The sequence below is a fragment of the Artibeus jamaicensis genome, unplaced genomic scaffold (genome assembly GCF_021234435.1).
Source record: "Artibeus jamaicensis isolate MK-2021 breed Jamaican fruit bat unplaced genomic scaffold, CSHL_Jam_final contig_793, whole genome shotgun sequence".
Classification (NCBI taxonomy): domain Eukaryota; kingdom Metazoa; phylum Chordata; class Mammalia; order Chiroptera; family Phyllostomidae; genus Artibeus; species Artibeus jamaicensis.
Window position 1 is genome coordinate 3,159,889 of NW_026521975.1, and position 17,376 is coordinate 3,177,264.

Below are 17,376 nucleotides of genomic sequence, written 5' to 3' on the forward strand. Positions count from 1 at the left end.
ATTCACATGCCTTTGTAGGAAGTTGTACAGAGAAATCCCATATACCCATCACCCAGTTTTTCTTAATGGTAACATCTTAATAGAACTGTGGTACAATATCTCAGCAGGAAATTAATGCTGATAAAATCCACAGACTTTATTCAGATTTCTCTAGTTGTCATGTCTGTGTGTGTATTTAGTTCTCTGCAGTTTTATATGTGCAGATTCACACGACCACTTAGTTCCAGCACAAGGATCCTTTGAGCTTCCCTTTTGTAAACACAGCCACCAGTGCCTCTTTCTCACACTTAGCCACCATGATTTTTTTCTCCAGTTCATAATTTTGTCATTTCAAAAATTATGTGTATGGAATCATACAGTATGTAACCTTTTGGGGTTGGCTTTTTTTTTCCTACACACTATAATCCCCTTGAGATAAATCGAGAGCTTTTAAAAAGGGATTTTCAAAGAAAGTCTTACATCTTTTCCACTGGGCCTGTTGCTTGCCCTTTAACAAAAAAGACTGAATCAGCACCACAAAGGCAAAGGTGCTTTCCCCTCAGGTGAGGTAGAGTACCCTAGTAATCATGTTCTTCTTCAGAGACTCTCAGAGAAGTTGCGGATTTCTTATCTACACATTGATCTGTTTCTTGGTAGAAAACAGTCCTTTCTGCTCCACCTCCATAATGTCTGTTTTATATCCAAAGACCATTCCAGTTAACTCTATCTTTCATTCCTTCTCTCTCCTTTCTCTAATTTTTTTTTAATCCTGACAAACTGAAAGCAGTTGTTGTTGAATTAAGTTCTAGATGAGATTTCTGCAAACTGGTATAATCGATTTGACTGAAAACATTTTTTTTAAACTTGAAATTGCATGCATTGAAGAATTCTTGTTGTTTTCATTGGCTTTACCACAGGTGTGTCAAACTCATTTTCACCAGGGGCCACATCAGCCTCATGGTTGCCTTCAAAGGACTGAATGTAATGTTAGGACTGTACAAATGTAATTACTTCTTAACAATTAAGCTAGAGCTTGGTGCCGCTACTGGGTAGAAACAAGGTGCTGGGTCGGATAAAACAAGGTGGAGGGCCAGTTCGGCCTGTGGGCCTTGTATTTGCCCCCTGTGCTCTATAGGATCATGGTAGTTCTGCCTCATTAATACCATAGTTTATGGTATTAGTTTTGATTTGTTTGTTTTGATTTGTTTTGTTTGATTTGATTTGTTTGTCTCAAAAGTAATTATAAAATATGTAATTCATTTGGATGATCAAAATGCCATCCTTGAGAATTTTATTGCATAGTAGAAGCTGTATCTCAAAAAGTCATCCAGAGTCTTACTTACTAGTTTTATTTATTAGACAAGTGTGTATATGTAGTGTATCATCTTTTAGCTGTAAATAGGAGTCTTGTTTTTAACTCATTGTCAATGTATTGCACCTCCCACTACCTCACAGGTTATTTTAAAGTATTTTATAGGTTGACTTAGCTTCACTTCGAAGAAGTAAAAAGGACTTTCATTAATAAATATTTAAATAATTAGTGCATAATCTTTTAAAGGGAACTAGCTCATATTTGGAACTATATCTTCATCTCTATATCACTACCAAAAAATTACTAGTATCTATGTCCATTCTACATAATGCACTTGCCATTTGAGAAAATGCCCAGAGTGCTGAACCCTAGATTTTAATCTTAGTGCTTATCTTTTCAGTTTACATTTCCACTTGTCTCTTGAAACGAAAAAACTAAAATATTAGTTGGTAAATATTGATAAAACACCTACAATATTCCAGACACCGTTACAGGCACTGGAAGTGTTTCAGGCAACGTGTTTCTTAACTTAATTTTTTGTGTTTCCTGTTGTTATTTTAAATTTTGGACATAAACTTCTTTCCTGAAGCAGTCTTTATCTGTTATAGTTAGTTTTAGGTAATTTTAACTGTAAGATTTGGTAAATGCTTGGATTCATGTATTTATGGGCATTGTCACATTTCCCTCCTTCCCCATCCACAGAGGTGATGGGGCTTGGCTTCCTGTAAGTAGATTTTAAAATCTTACCCTGTTTTTTTGTTCTCATTTTGTAGCCCCCAAAGCACTTTCATGGCTTACAAAACTCAAATGTTTTGGGGGCCAGGCAGGTATCATAAATATTTGAAGCAGAGCAGTGTAAGTAAGTAGAGATTGGAAGGGTCTCTGTCAAACTGAAAAGTTTCTACCTACCTGTAAACTTTTTTTTTAAAGATTTTATTTATTTACTTATCTTTAGAGGGGAAGGGGAGAGGGAGAGAAACATCAATGTATGGTTGCCTTTTTTGGGCGTCCCCTGCTGGGAATTGGCCTGCAGGGAACTGGCCTGCAACCCAGGCATGTGCCCTGTCTGGGAATCGAACTGTGATCCTCTGGTTCGTAGGCCTGTGCTCAATCCACTGAGCTATGCCAGCCAGGTGTAAACTTTTTTTAAAGTATTTTTAACCTGTGTCAAAGACATTTAGAGCCTAAAGTTTCCAATATTCTGGACACCTAAATAAACAACTTCTTTAGATGTGAATTACCAATTTATTGGTGAGTGATGTATACCAGTTTTAAAATAGGAAATACCTAGAATACATTTTCTGTTATGGAATTCAGTTCTCTATCTGATATGGAATCCAGTTGCTCCCCATTGAATATAGAATTGTCTTCACGTAGCATTTTTCTGGGTGAGATATTTTATAACCTTCAACTCATCTTCAGAGTGGTGAGGCGCTGGGAGAGAGGCACGGGCCATGGTGGTAGCAGGTAGATCAGTGTCTTGGTGGTGCTGCATCAGGCACCAATTTATCATTTTAACCTTTGCCATCTTACAGATTTTCTGGTATTTTTTTATAAGAAAAAATATTGGCCATTGAAGATGAGAGATTGGGTAACCTGGGACCTGGTACAATTTGAACTGGCACAGTGACAATCTCTGTTCTTTCTATATAAAGAAGCAGGGCTTAGTCCCAGAGCTCAGCTCTGGACCAGACTCAGTGTTTAGGAAGGTCTTCTTTGCTGTCTTAACAAAGGCCCAGAAGTATAGGAGGCCATGCTTCTGTTTCTGTGACTTATAGAGAGGTGTATGGATGTTGTGATTTAAAAAAATACTATCAAGTTAAATATGCATACAAATAGAAATTAAAAAGTGAACATTTTGGAAAATGGGTTAAGAATGGCATATAAACAAATACTTATTTAGTGAGAAATGTAAATCCAGTGGATCTAAAAAAATTTAATTCTATTGTCTATCTTAGATTTTTCACTGGGAATCCTCTGCCCTCTCCCAGGAAAATCCATAATCATGCATTTGGGATTAAAGTAACTGCTGTCATTGATTTTCCTCTATTAACCACAATAAAGTTCTCTAAAATTATAGCTTCTGGTTAATTTGTTTAAATAATTGAATAGAATAAAAGTTTTATGTAATTTATTTTCTCTTTATTTTTTCAAAGAAGTAGATTAACATCTAACATTTTTTATGTTGAGTGAAGTAATCTGCAGAGTCACCATTTTTGTTAGTTTTGCAATGGAAAATATGCCTTCTGAAGTAATAGTGATAACCTGTAAAAGTCCAATTCTGAACTTTATTGGAGTAAATTTTAAAGAAATGATGGATTTTGGTTTTCCATTGTTCATTTATTATGGCTTATCTATCTGCTCTTTCCTCATATATATTAAATGTTAGAAATAATACCATATATCAAATTCCCATTCTCTAAAAAAATTTTACAGCCCTCACCAATGTGGCTCAGTTGGTGGGGCATCATCCCACAAAGCAAAAGTCGCTGGTTGGATTCACAGTCAGGTCACATGCCTGGGTTGCTGGTTCAATCCCTGGTCAGGGTGTGTGTGAGAGGTAACTGATGCATGTTTCTCTCTCACTCCCTTCCCTCTCTCTAAAAATAAATAAAATCTTTTATAAAATGGTTTTATATAGTTTAAGTAAATAAAAATGAGGAAATGGTATCAGTAATAATTTAGAATGTGATTGAAATGAAAAATTGAGTCATATTTTACTTTAAAAAGTTGCAGGTTTATATTAAAAGCATCACTGTCTTCTTTCAGATCAATTTGCGCCTTATCTTGGTAAGCGGGAAGACAAAAGAGTTCCTGTTTTCTCCTAATGATTCTGCTTCTGACATTGCAAAGCATGTGTATGACAATTGGCCAATGGGTGAGTCATGTTTTTCTCTTGAGAATGAGTAATGTTAATTCTTCCTACCTTTACCTTGTTCCATAAACATTTTGAAAAGGTTTTAAATATAATATATAAAAAATAATTAATGGAGAGCATAAGGCTCAACGTTTAGGGGACCATTGTATGACCTTCCCTGTTTTGCTCTTCAACAACCTCACTGAGAAACAGTAAAGGAGCCACTATGCTAAGTCCCTGTTTTTGACGCAGAACTGCTTGATGTAAATGAAAATTATTTTTAAAAAGTAAAACACAATACAGCTAACATATACACACTTTCAATTAGTAAACCTGTTAATACCAAGACACAAAAAAAAGTAAACTACCTTTAACAAATTATATTGTTTGGTCTGTCCTGTACATAAGCTATTTAAAATTAAGTTCTACTTCATGTGTTCTCTAAACTACTAAAGTCAAGAAGATATAAAACCCATTTGTCTTTGCATTTTTAATCCAGTGTCCATGACACCAAACTGGTGAGTGAGTGGGTGTCCTTCCTCCCTTCCTCTGCTCCTTTCTGTGTGGGAAGACTCAGTCTTGTCATCCTAAAGTGAGCTTTCAGTGCATGCTCTTCCTTTGACTTTCCCCACTTCACCTTGACCCTTTCCTGTGCCATAGTGACAAGACTGAGCTGATTTCACTTAATTTTACTAGACAGAGCAATTTGGACTTTTAAGGGGCAAGACGTATTTCAACAAAGAACACAATGTATAAAAAATGTATAAATTAGATCAAATGTACCTTAGTATCTCTTTACCTTAAATAATATATGGAACTGTCAGAGGAAGAAAATTCTTGTAGATTCCCTAGTACTGACTTAAGTTATTTTAGCACAATGTTTATTTTTAAAGATAAAAATATCAAACCCAGTTAAAACTCTTTATCCTTATTAACTCATATGCAACCATAAAACTAAAAAGATATACAAGGAAAATGCCCACATAACTCTAAAACCAATAATATTTAAACTAACAATGTTAATGTGCTGGAAGGTATATTTTTCCTAAGACCAACTTATGGCTTGGACCATAAATATGGCACTGTTGAGTTGGCAGGCGTGTGCTCCTGCTTGCTGTACGAGGATCCAGTCACCATCTGTGGTGACTGGGTCCTCATACAGTCATCCGCACTGAGTGCCAAATTGTCATTCAGCCCTCACTTAGCAGGAAAGAATTATTTATGTATTAAGTCCACCAAGAAGTCCTGCTTGGTGCCAGTTTAGTCATAAACTTCAAATGCATACAGGGGCATTAAAACCCCAAGTCTGTACTTGGTTATAAGAGGAATTATTTAAATTAGATAATCTCTTCCAGATTATCATTAAAATGAAACACAATTTAAAAACTCTTAAAAGAGACTTTCAGACCCTAGGAGTATGTTTTTGGTATTCATAGATCTGAATTTAAGAAACACCGATTTAGATACTTTTTAAAGTATGTAGATACTTTAGATTTAGATACTTTTTAAAGTGTCTAGATACTTTAGATCTAGTTACTTTCAGATAACTAGATCTTCTCTTCATACTGATAACTGAGGGACAAATCAGTGTTTGTCCTAAATGAGAAAGCTACTGAAGGTAAAGATTACAGGTAAGAAGAAATTTCAGAAAAGCTAAAATGGGCTAAACTAGGGGCTCTTGGAATATTGGAATGTCTTTATAGCCAAGAAGGAAAGAGGGCTGTCAGTATGAAAAGCATTTTAAAAATCAAACACTGATGTTTTAACTAAGTATGACATAACATTACTTTTGTGATTTTTAGATGGAAGGGAGGGTAAAGATAGCTTTTGACATCTATGGGTATTACAGAAAAGATTATATAAGACAAAAATTGAGTAATCCTCAAAAATTTATTTGTGGAGACAACATTATGACTTGAGGTAAAAGAAATATTTTTACCTTAACAATTGTGTGCCTTGGATATTAAAATTAGTTTTTTAATTCCTTAGAATATCCTGAGTAGTGGTAAACAAAGGTAAGGCTCAAGTGCAGGTCTTTGCTATAATTTCCCAATTGAGTGAACCAGCTGCTAGCACAGGAAATTGATTGTGTTAATCCTGTGGTACTTATTTCCACAAAAAAAGTGTTTGAACCCAGCCTTTCCTCAGTTTGCCAGTTGTACTCAGCAATTTTAGACAATGCAGGGAATAAGACTATGTCATTTAATTTTTATTTTACATAGAATACTTAAGTTAGAAATTTAGTTCCACACTGTATGATATAGTGCACCAAAGGCCAGCAAATGTAAATATTTACTGGTGCTGATAATAACAGTGTAGTAAATACTAAATCAGTCAAAGAGGATACTTTGCACAGTATAATTGTGGAGGAACTGGTTTTCCTCAGTATAACCCTCCACAGCTCAGTGGGATGTTGCTGACGGGTGGACTGGTGACACGTGTAGCTGTTACTGGCTCAGAGGCCACGGTGTAGTCCACTGAGTGCATGTTCCTGGCGGCCGACACTGCTCCCTGAGGCGTCCTTCCTCTCCAGGCCTCCAGGTTGCAGATCCTCTGGGAGGGCAGGGGAGCTAGCAGGGTAAACCGGGGGTGCGCGCAGAAGTCAGGACTCCGTCCTAGATCATGAAATAGGTGGCTTCAGGTTTCTGCAGCTCACAAAAGACTTTAAGGTTTTTAGACTATTTTTTCTTGTGAAATAATTAGTCATTTCTCTTTATGCCCAGCAGTTTGTCTTTTGATTTTCTTTGTGCATTTTGCTAGATTCCATAGTGTTTTTTGCTAGCTTCTAAATATTTTGGGTAAAGTGAATTAAAGTTGTATTTTCTGTAATATTTACCAAATGACTTCAAAAAGACAATAAAGTAATAAGTCATTATTGTCTAAAAGTAAATATTTTTTGTTCTCTTAAAAAATTGTTTTCACAGTTTTGCGGTATAATTTTTTTGTTATTCTCTATATCAAAGTTAATTATTTAAAAAATCTTTGTTAAACATATTGTTTCTAGCCTCAAACATATTTAACCGGTACAAATATTAGAGTATTATAATATTCTCTGTTAATTACTGGTAATTAAAATTAATTTTCAGATGACATTTCTCTACCTAGGATTCGATTTTTCACACCTCATGATTTAATTTTCAAACTTCAGGACTCCATTTTGGTACATTAAGTATTCTTAAAAAGCAAATACCAGTCTTTCTGCAGCTCTTATTTTTAAGGAGAAGAGCTAGCAAGAACCGAGGCTGCAGTGATAGCATGGGGGGTGCCTGGTGCACTGAAGTGGAAGCTCCAAGTGTCTTCTTTGATGTGCTTTATCTGATTTGGACCAGAAGTTAAGAACAATGCAGTAATAATACCTTAATTTTGTCTTGAAACACACCTAACATGTTCACTGGTTCTTTTCAGACTGGGAAGAAGAGCAGGTCAGCAGCCCAAATATTCTACGACTTATTTATCAAGGACGATTTCTACATGGAAATGTCACATTAGGAGGTAACTAGTTATCTTTGTAATGGGATTTTATGTCTGTCTCACGGCACCTTAGCCATTTTGTTTATTTAATGCTAATGTCTCACTTTACTAAAAAATTATAACCTCAAACTCAGTATGAGTTCTGCCTATTTTGGGGAGAACTCAAAATAGTTCTCCCAAAGTAAAAAGTGGATATGTACTTTTACTTCTGGAGAATGTAATTTATATGTAATATTTAAAGTTAAAGAAGCAAGATACACAAACTAGGGAAGGTGTATGGAAATTGGTTTTCAAATATAATGATGATGGAATGTTTTCAGTTTGACTTTAACTGATGTAATGGCCATTCATGCAGAATAAAGAGTAACATTAAAGAGACACTCTCCTATAGTGACTGAGAGATTTTACAGCCAGACTGACTGTGCAAGTTGCATCCTGGCTCACTGGCTGTGTAACTTGGGCAAGTGGCTAACTGCTTTGTGTCCGAGTTTCCTCATAGTAACGCGGCATAGCCATTGTGCGTGCCTCCAAGGTGGGGAGGGTTAAAGCAGTTTATGCACTCAAGGCGGTTAGAACAGTGCTTGGCACATAGTAAACACTTAGCTCTCACTGCTTTGTACCTGTGTTTGCAGAAACATAGCTCAGCAGTGCCCCCTTATGGTACGTTTTCTACCATTGGGAAGGTTGGTTTGATTTCAAAAGTATTTTGATAGTTGGAAATTTGTGGGCAAATGAATGATGTTGTACTTTAATATCTTCATTTAAATATAGTCTGGCTTTTCTCTCTAAACCCATCTTGAAATGTTTGATTTCCTTAAAGGTACAATATTTTCATTCATTCATTCATTCATTCATTCATTCATTCATCAGCATATACCAATTCCTTCTGAGCCAACACTGTGCTAAACAATTGGAGATACAGGATTGACAAGATGGGATCTCCTCCTACAAGGTGCTCTAGTATCACATGGAAACAGACAAAATCCACTGTTAAAATACTGTGTGATCAGGGCTGGGGTAGATAAGTGCAAGTGATGATCATAACAATGTTGTGGGTAGAACTTTTCAGGATATAATTTCACACATAACCAAGTTCTTTGTTCCTGAATGTGGATAAAGAAGGAGACAACACACAGGCTCATAGCAACTATGTTCAAATTTTCAAAGGGCTAGTGTGCAGAGAAAGCTTAGGCTTGTGACTTACTCTGTAACCCTGTGAGTTAGGGGTAGGACCAACAGCTGGATGTCAGAGGCATTCCACATACAAGTGAAATGATACAGTATTTGTCTTACTCTGACTTATTTCACTGAGCATAATAATTCCCTCTACGTCATCCATGTTGTAGTAAATGGCAAGATGTCATCCTTTGCTATGGCCGAGTATATTACACTGTATACATGTACCACATCTTTGTCCATTCATCTGTGGATGGACACCTCAGTTGCTTCTATATCGCATTTATTGTAAATACTTCTTCAGTGAACATAGGTGTGCATGTATGTTTTCAAATTACTGTTTTCATTTTCTTTGGAAAAACACCCAGAAATGAAATTGCTGAATTGGCTAGTAGTTCTGTTTTTAATTTTATTAAACCTCCATACTGTTTTCCACAGTGGCTGTACCAACTTACAGTCTCACCAACAGTGCATGAGGGTTCCCTTTACCTACGTCCTCGCCAACACTTGTTTCTTGTCTTTTTGATGGTAGCCATTCTGGCAGGTGTGAGGTGATACCACATTGTGGTTTTTACTTGCATTTCCCTGATTATTAGTAATGTTGAGCATCTTTTACCATTCTGTTCGGTAAAAGAACCATCCGTTCACCATCTGTATGTCTTTTTGGAAAACTGTCTGTTTAGGTTTTCTGCCCATTTTTTAATTGGATTATTTGGGTTTTTATGTTGTTTGATATATTTTAGATATTAATCCATTCTCAGTTATATTATTTGAAGATATCTTCTCCCATTCAGTAGGTTGCATTTTCATTTTGTTGATGGTTCCTTTTGCTGTGCAAAGTATGTTTAATACTTATAGTATGTTTAATGTAGTCCCATTTATTTATTTTTTATTTTGTTACCTGTGCCCAAAGAGACACATCCAAACACACATTCCTAAGGCCGATGTCAAAGACTTCACTGCCTGTGTTTTCATGCAGGACTTCTGTGGTTTCCAGTGTTGAACCAAGTCTTAAAGTCTATTTTGCACTCATTTTTGTATATTTTGCAACAAAGTAGTCCAGTTTAATTTTTGTTTTTGCGTGTAACTATCCAGTTTTCCCAGCATCATTTATTGAAGACTTTTCCCTATTGTATATTCTTGCCTCCTTTTTTAATTGATTATGTAAGTGTGAATTTATTTCCAGACTTTTTATTCTGTTCCATTGACCGGTGGTACTGTTTCTGTACCAGTACCATAATGTTTAGATTTACTGTAGCTGTGGAGTACAGTTTGAAATCAGAGAGAATAAGGTCTCCAGCTTTAATTTCATTTACTTCTGCCCTGGTCTTTATGAATTCCTTGCTTCCTCTAACTTTAGGCTTTGTTGCTTCATTTTCTACTTTCTTTAGTTATAAAATTAGATTGAGACTCTCCGTGTTTCTTGAGGTAGGCCTATATTGCTACAGACTTCCCCCTTAGAATGGCTTTTGCTGCATCCCATAGATTTTGTAACATTTCCATTTTAATTTGTCTCAAGTATTTTTTGATTTCCTCTTGGATTTCTTCATTGATCCATTGGTTTTTTGGTAGCATGTTGTTTAGCCTCCACATGTATTGTTTTCAGTTTTCCTCTTATAATTTTATTTTTGTATCATTTTGGTCAGAAAAAATGACCTTTTGGTCAGAAAAGGTGCTTGATATGATCTCAGTGTTTTTAAATTTTTTGATTTGTTTTGTGGGCTAACATGTGATCTATCCTGGAGAATGTTCAGGTACACTTAAAAAGAATGTGTATTCTACTTTTGGGGGATGGAACATTACATAGGTATCTATTAAGTCCATCTAGTCTAATGTGTCACTTAAGGCCAATGTTTCCTTGTTGATTTTGTCTGGATAATCTAGCCATTCATTAAACTGGGTGCTCCAACCTCCTACTATTATTATATTACTGTCAGTCTCTCCCTTTATGTCTGTTAATATTTGCTGTATATATTTAGGTGCTCCTGTGTTAGGTGCATAGATGCTTAAAATTGTTACACCCTCTAGTTGGAGTGATCTCTTTATTATTGTGTCATAGTCTTGTGTTTTATTACAGTGTTGGTTTAAGGTCTATTTGGTGTAAGTAAAGCTACTCTAGCTTTTTTTCATTTCTGTTGGCATGGAATATGTTTTCTATACCCTTTCAGTACCATCCACTTGTGTCCTTAGATCTGTAGGCAGCATATGTGTGTGTGTTTTCTTATCCATTCAGCTACATCATGTTCTTTGAATGGAGCACTTAGTCTATTTACACTTAAAGTATTGTTGATAGGTATGTACTTATTGCCATTTGAATTGTTTCATACTTGCTTTTATTATATGGTTGCCTTTACTAATGAGATTTTCTTTCCTTTCACATTTCTAGTTTCTTATTTTCTTACTTCTAGTTTGGCCTTTTCAGCTTAAGGAATTTCCTTTAATATTTCTTGTAATACCATTTTACTGGTGATAAATTCCATTAGCTTTTGCTTCTCTGAGAAACTCTCCTTCAATTCTGAATGATAACCTTGCCTAGTAGAGTATTCTTGGTTGTAGGTTTTCTCCTTTCGTCACATTGAATATATCAGAACTCTGTTCTGGCCGGTAAGTTTTCTGTTGAAAAATCAGCTGACTATCTTTTGAGAGCTCCCTTGTAGGTAACTGTTTTTCTCTTGCAGCTTTTAACAATCTCTGTTTATATTTAAAATTTAACCTTTTAATTATGTTGTGTCTTGGTGTGGGTCTCTTTGGGTTCATCTTGTTTGGACAATCTGCTTCCTGGAACTCTGCTTTCTGGTCTTGAATGTCTATTTCTTTTACCCCGTTAGGGAAGTTTTCAGTCATTGTTTCTGCAAATAGGTTTTCTGTCCCTTTCTCTCTCTCTTCTTCTTCTGAAACCCCTACGGTGCAAATGTTAATATGCTTGGTGTTGTCCCAGAGCTCCCTTATGCTGTCCTCATTCTTTCTCATTTTTTTTCCTTTTTGATCTTCCATTCGGATGATTTCCACTGTCCTGTCTTTCTGGTCATTGACCCATTCTTCTGTATTATTGAATTTGCTGTTCATCCCCTCTTTGTGTATTTTTTATTTTATTTGTTATATTTGTCAGTTCTGATAGGTTCTTTTTATACTTTTTATCTCTTTGTTGAAGTTCTCCACTTGCCTGCAGAGTGTGATGAACATCTTTATGACTGTTACTTTGAACTCCTTATCTAGATTACCTCCATTTTGTTTAGTTATCTTTCTGTTTTTCTTTTGTTTGGAATATATTCTCTTCATTTTGTCCTTTTCCGTATATGAAGTAGATAAGCTGCATATCCTGCTCTTGGAAAAGTGGCCTTATTGGGAAAGTGTCCTGATTGAGAAAGTGGCCTTATTGAGACAGTGTCCTGTGGGGCCCATGGGTGGAATCTCCCCTTGTCACCATAGCAAGTTGTGTCCAGGGGTGTTCCCTGTGTGGACTACTGTGGCCTCTGCTTGTGGTTGGGTCACAACTACTAAGGACATGCTGGCAGGTGAGGCTGGTCCCTGGCCACCACTGTTGGGGCATGCTGGTGTGCAGGGTAGCTCTTTGGCGCAAAGCCTAGCCTCACCTATTGCAGACACACTGCAGTGTGCTGGTGTTTACTGAGTCTGCCCACTGCTGTGGTGTGGCAGGGCAGGGGCCCTTTTAGTTGTAGGCATCTGGGGGGTCTTCAGAGAAACACCAGAGTGGGATGAACACTGTTAGTTAGCAAGGTTAGAGGAGGGTGTCAGAAATGGTACCTGCCAACATCAAACCAGCTAGGTAGAAGGAGAGTAAAAATGGGGGGGGATGGCACCCACCAGTACTTCTGATTGTGAAGATTCAAATTTTCAGTAGATCCCTGCCCACCTTCACAAATGACCAGGTATTTTTCAGATTGCTACCTCTGCACTGTTGTTTTTATAGCTCTTTGGCTTTCCAAGGCATAAGCCCTGCTGGTTTTCAAAGCCATATGTTATGGGGGCACCTCTTACTGGTGCAGGTCCTCCAGGCCCATCACTCTTCTGCAGTTGTGACATCCCTCCCACTTGTGGGTCACTGCACAGGAAGTGGTGGGTGGAGTGGGTCCTGACTAGACTAAGGCTCTGCCTCTGCTACCTATGTCAGTGTGGCTTTTTCTTTACATCCATAATTGTAGAAAACCAGTTCTTCAGGTCATTCTTAGAGATAATTGTTCTATATGTATTTGTAGTTTTGGTGTCAGTGAGAGGAGGTGAACTCAGGACCTTCCTACTCTGCCATCTTGTACCTAAAGTGAGGAGCCTTGCTTTTGGATACCAATTTAGCTTGTCCATGAAATATCATTTTTGTGGTTGGTGCACCGTCTATGTAGCGTAACTCCAGATCACCAAGTCACCATCCTCCTGAGACAATCTTTTAAATTCCTTCTCTTTTCTCTTCTATAGGGTTATTTCCAGTATTAATTAATTATATATTTCCCTTGTCCTCTTCCTTCAACAGTATGGTGTGTGTCAAGATAATGCCATAGCTAACTTTCTGAATTGTAAAAATTGTTTCTGATAATATTGACCTAATTTCATTTTTTAAGAGAGGCTCTATCCAGGAAGCAGTTCACGCTATTGAGGAAGTCATACCAAAAGCAATCAATTTTTTAAATGGATTCAGTTCTGGTTAGCGATTTCAAAAGCTTGACATATATGTAACAAATTGTGTTCTACTTTTCATACAGCATTAAAACTTCCTTTTGGTAAAACAACAGTGATGCATTTGGTGGCCAGAGAGACATTGCCGGAGCCAAACTCGCAAGGTAAGCCAGGCCCTAGGGCAGGGCATCTCTTAAGATAAGCATTCAAATATGGCTGTTTTTCTTGGACGGCAATTCTTAGGGAAAGGGAGTTTTCATCGTTTATGAATAGAACTTACCAAGCAAATAAGACACTTTGGAAACAGACTAAAATTAAAAGCACTTATTATAGTTTTTTAATTGAAAAAAAGTAAATATTAAAATAAAAACCTATCTGTTAATAAGCTTGGGTGCTCCCCTTCACCCCACCTCCAACTGGAGCATTTTTATAAACAAGGCTTTTCTTCATTTTCTCTAGGTCAGAGGAATCGTGAGAAGACTGGAGAGAGTAATTGTTGTGTAATCCTGTAAACACTGTCTGCTAAGTGTAATGTGATGTCCTTGTCTTTCATGCTGCTGGGACAGAAGCTAGACCCAACATTGCTTCAGAAACCCTTAGAAAGTCTGCCTGTAAAGCCATGGAACTGAATGCTCACATGAACACTGTCATCTTCTCTCATGAAAGTCAAAAAAAAAAACAAGAACATTTTCAGTATGATTTTTATTACTAGTATTTTTGTTTATGTTGAGCAATTTTAAAATACTGGGTTTTGAATGCAGTCAGTCTCCAGGGGAAATGTTAACAAATCACCTTTCATAGCTGAAACAATTTAGCTGCCACAAAAATTTTATCACCACAACTAACAAATCAAGTGTTCCAAATACAGTCTGCACTAAAAAAGTTTGACGTTGTTTTTCATCAGCAGAATTTATAGCGTAGTTTATGCTACCTAGAAATACTCATGCACAATTCCACACTGGAAAACACTCAGCAATTAATGAAGTTAATAACTGGGCCAAATGGAGAGGGAAAAGATGGAAAAGAAACCAAAGTATTGGGGGGATTCTACCCAAGTCTCCATGGTGGCTGCACTGGCACAAATCCTAATCTGAGTGTGACGGTCTTCACTGCACCAGAGAAGAAACAAATGTGCCTGTTGTTTGAAGCACTCAGTGGAGAGCCGATGAGCAAATTGTTTTCCTTTAACGCATGCACTCTTCAGTCATAAGTAACTGAGTGCTTGTTCACACAGCACAAAAGGGATGAGTGTGTTTCCTAGCCTTAATGTGTGTGGGGGGGGTGGGCAGTAAGTTCCAATCACTCATAGACTTTCATCATTGGGCAGAAATATTAGAAAACCTCATTTACTGTTCAATTTTATGTATTTGAATATCAGTAGATTGACTTTTTTTTATAATTCTTGCTCATCTGTAAGTGTGTCCAGTGTCACCCTTACTCATTAGAGAGTTCAGATGAATTCTTAAAATTAAAAAATTCTCCATAATAACTGACTTATTTCTTTATATAGTTTGCATTTGGTATTAGTGCTTGCAATTAAAATCAACTCTTTGTTTTAAATCAATAATTTAAAAAATTGATATGCTAAAAACAATTTGCACAGTACTAAAGCATGAGCTAGTTTCATCTAAACCTGTAAAAATATAAAAGATTTTATATTTTTTCACTAGGAAGAAATTCTTCCTGGATGAAAGTACAAATATGTGTAGAATATATTTAATAAAGAACTTATAAAATACCTAACTATAGAACTTAAATATAGATTGGCGTGTAGTATATAGAACAATATTCCATATAAATAACTTTAGCCTTTATAAAAATGAAGTTGCAGGCTGACATGTTCTGACTAAGTGTCCACAGTCCTTACAAACATTATATGTAAAAGGATTCAGATGGTCAGCTCTGTTTAAAGGTAATCAGGTCATTTTATTCATTGTTATTGCATTGATGAAAAGGCTTTATATGTAGTAGATCTACAAAAATATTGTTCATACTGACAGAATTAAATTTGTATAGAGCAGAGTTTTAAAAATGAATGTAAATAGCACTAAACATTTTCTTTCTGCAACCTGTACTTATAGATTTTTTTCTCTGTAAACTAAAAATATATTGTAGTGCATTCTGTTCATATTAAAGGCCTTGATTAGGTCATTAATTAAGCACTGTCTCATTTTACAGTTGTTTTCTACTTTTATTTCTTAATCTCTGAAAATTCATTTAATTAATATTCTCTTGTTAGTTTTGGGAATTATTTACAGGGTGTCTTTGATATTTAACCTGGTTAATTTGTGCAGTCAAAACAATGGGTAGAGTTATATAGTCTCCGTTATCACTAAAATGTTATATTCAAGAGGTGTTAAGTATTTATATGCTTTGTTGACTAGCTCTAATGTGAGTTCTGTTATTGTTGACTAAAGAATCTGGTAGTTGCTTAATTGGGCAATTAAGTCATTTATAGCTCTGTCCTTCTTTTGTAAAACAAACTACTGGTAATTATTTTTAATACCTATTTTAATTTTACTTACTCCTATGTTTTTCCATAGTTAAAGACTATCAGGTAATTATGATTGAATTTCTATGATAGTTAAAAATATTCTCTACTGGTTTTCAAAATATTTTTCTGTTTTTCCATGTTATGCATTTCCCTTTCACCAGACCTCAGTTTAGAGTTTGCAAAATGGATAAACTTGTTTATTAGTAGAGAAAGAATTATGTCACTTAGTATTTAATATTATTAATGTGCAGAATAAAAAATAATAGTAAAATGATACACTGAAAACACCAAAAATCTAGATGCCTTAATAGTTATGTGTGAAAATACTCAGTTATTTCTTTAAAATAGTTCTTTGGACTGCCTGATGGCTGAAATATGCAACCTAGGTTGCCAAATATGTAGCCAAGGTTGCCACAGAAGGCCTCTCTGCTGAAATGACAGTTTATTTACCAAAAGGTGGAAGCTGCATAGCCCCAGTATCATAAATAAAGCCTGACATTGGGCCTCTGATTCTGCCCAGTGCTTGGTATCTAATGCACCTCTTTTACCTAAATTATCCTAGACTTTAAGTGTTCTGCACAAAACAAAACTTTCCTTCTCTGTTAAATTCTCAGCATGTCTCCTTGACCTGAGCTATTTGTTTTTTCTTCTAGGTAATTTGTATCTTATCCTGTCGTGAAAAATACAGTATCTCATATTGTCATTCACATTAAATGAGGTTTTCTCATAACATTTATTCTTAGTTTTATGTTATCTTGACCCTTTGTTACAGCAATTTCTGTTAGCTAATTGTGGTAAACAATATTTAATGTGAAAAGAAATTAAAACTTTCTTCATCTGTTGTAGAAGACTTCCCTTTTTAAAAAATGATTTCTAATTATAATTTTGGTGTATTTTTCCTATTCTTTACCTCTCTACTGTTTCTCTTTTTTTTAATTTGTTTTATTACATTCTTTAGTAAAATCAGTACTGTGTGTGCCAGCCTTTATTATTCTGGAAAGAGAAGGGACCAACCAAAACTTAGTGTGCTTCCATTCCATCCTTAATGGTGACTCACAGGCATGTCTTCAGTTTTTCCACCAACGTTTCCATTGTACTGTTGCTTGTTAGTGATTGGGTTAGAGGAGGGCTTGAGAGAAGAATATAAAACCTAGAATGATGGTGGAACACCAGTGTAGACTGCTGCCCATTATCCATGCCCACTTTTCCAGCCGAGGTGACGTGGGCAGTAGAAAACTGGCTGTGACCTTCCTCCACTTATCCCCCGCCAACCACTTGGTGCCCTTTCTTCAGAAGGTTGTACCATATATGAAGCTCTTTTACAGACATGGTAGGAGGGAGGTGGTTTCTAAAAGAGTTCATGGACAAAATTAAGTTAGAAGCATCTAATTCTAAGTAAAGTTATTTTGTGGTCTTTGACATTGATCTCAAAGTGTCCTTTTATATTTTTTATATTCT

At 36.0% G+C, this 17,376-nt stretch overlaps 1 protein-coding gene across 1 annotated transcript in view; it reads left to right on the forward strand.

The window, feature by feature from the left end:
- The window catches only part of UBL3 (ubiquitin like 3), a 70,257-nt gene extending 53,489 nt beyond the window's left edge, over positions 1 to 16,768 (forward strand). Inside the window, exons 2-5 of the mRNA XM_037129582.2 lie at positions 4,061 to 4,169; positions 7,554 to 7,640; positions 13,511 to 13,588; positions 13,884 to 16,768. Coding sequence (XP_036985477.1) covers positions 4,061 to 4,169; positions 7,554 to 7,640; positions 13,511 to 13,588; positions 13,884 to 13,936 — 327 coding nt within the window. The 3' untranslated portion in view covers positions 13,937 to 16,768. The remainder of the gene's footprint in view (positions 1 to 4,060; positions 4,170 to 7,553; positions 7,641 to 13,510; positions 13,589 to 13,883) is intronic.
- The last annotated feature ends 608 nt before the right edge of the window (positions 16,769 to 17,376 follow it).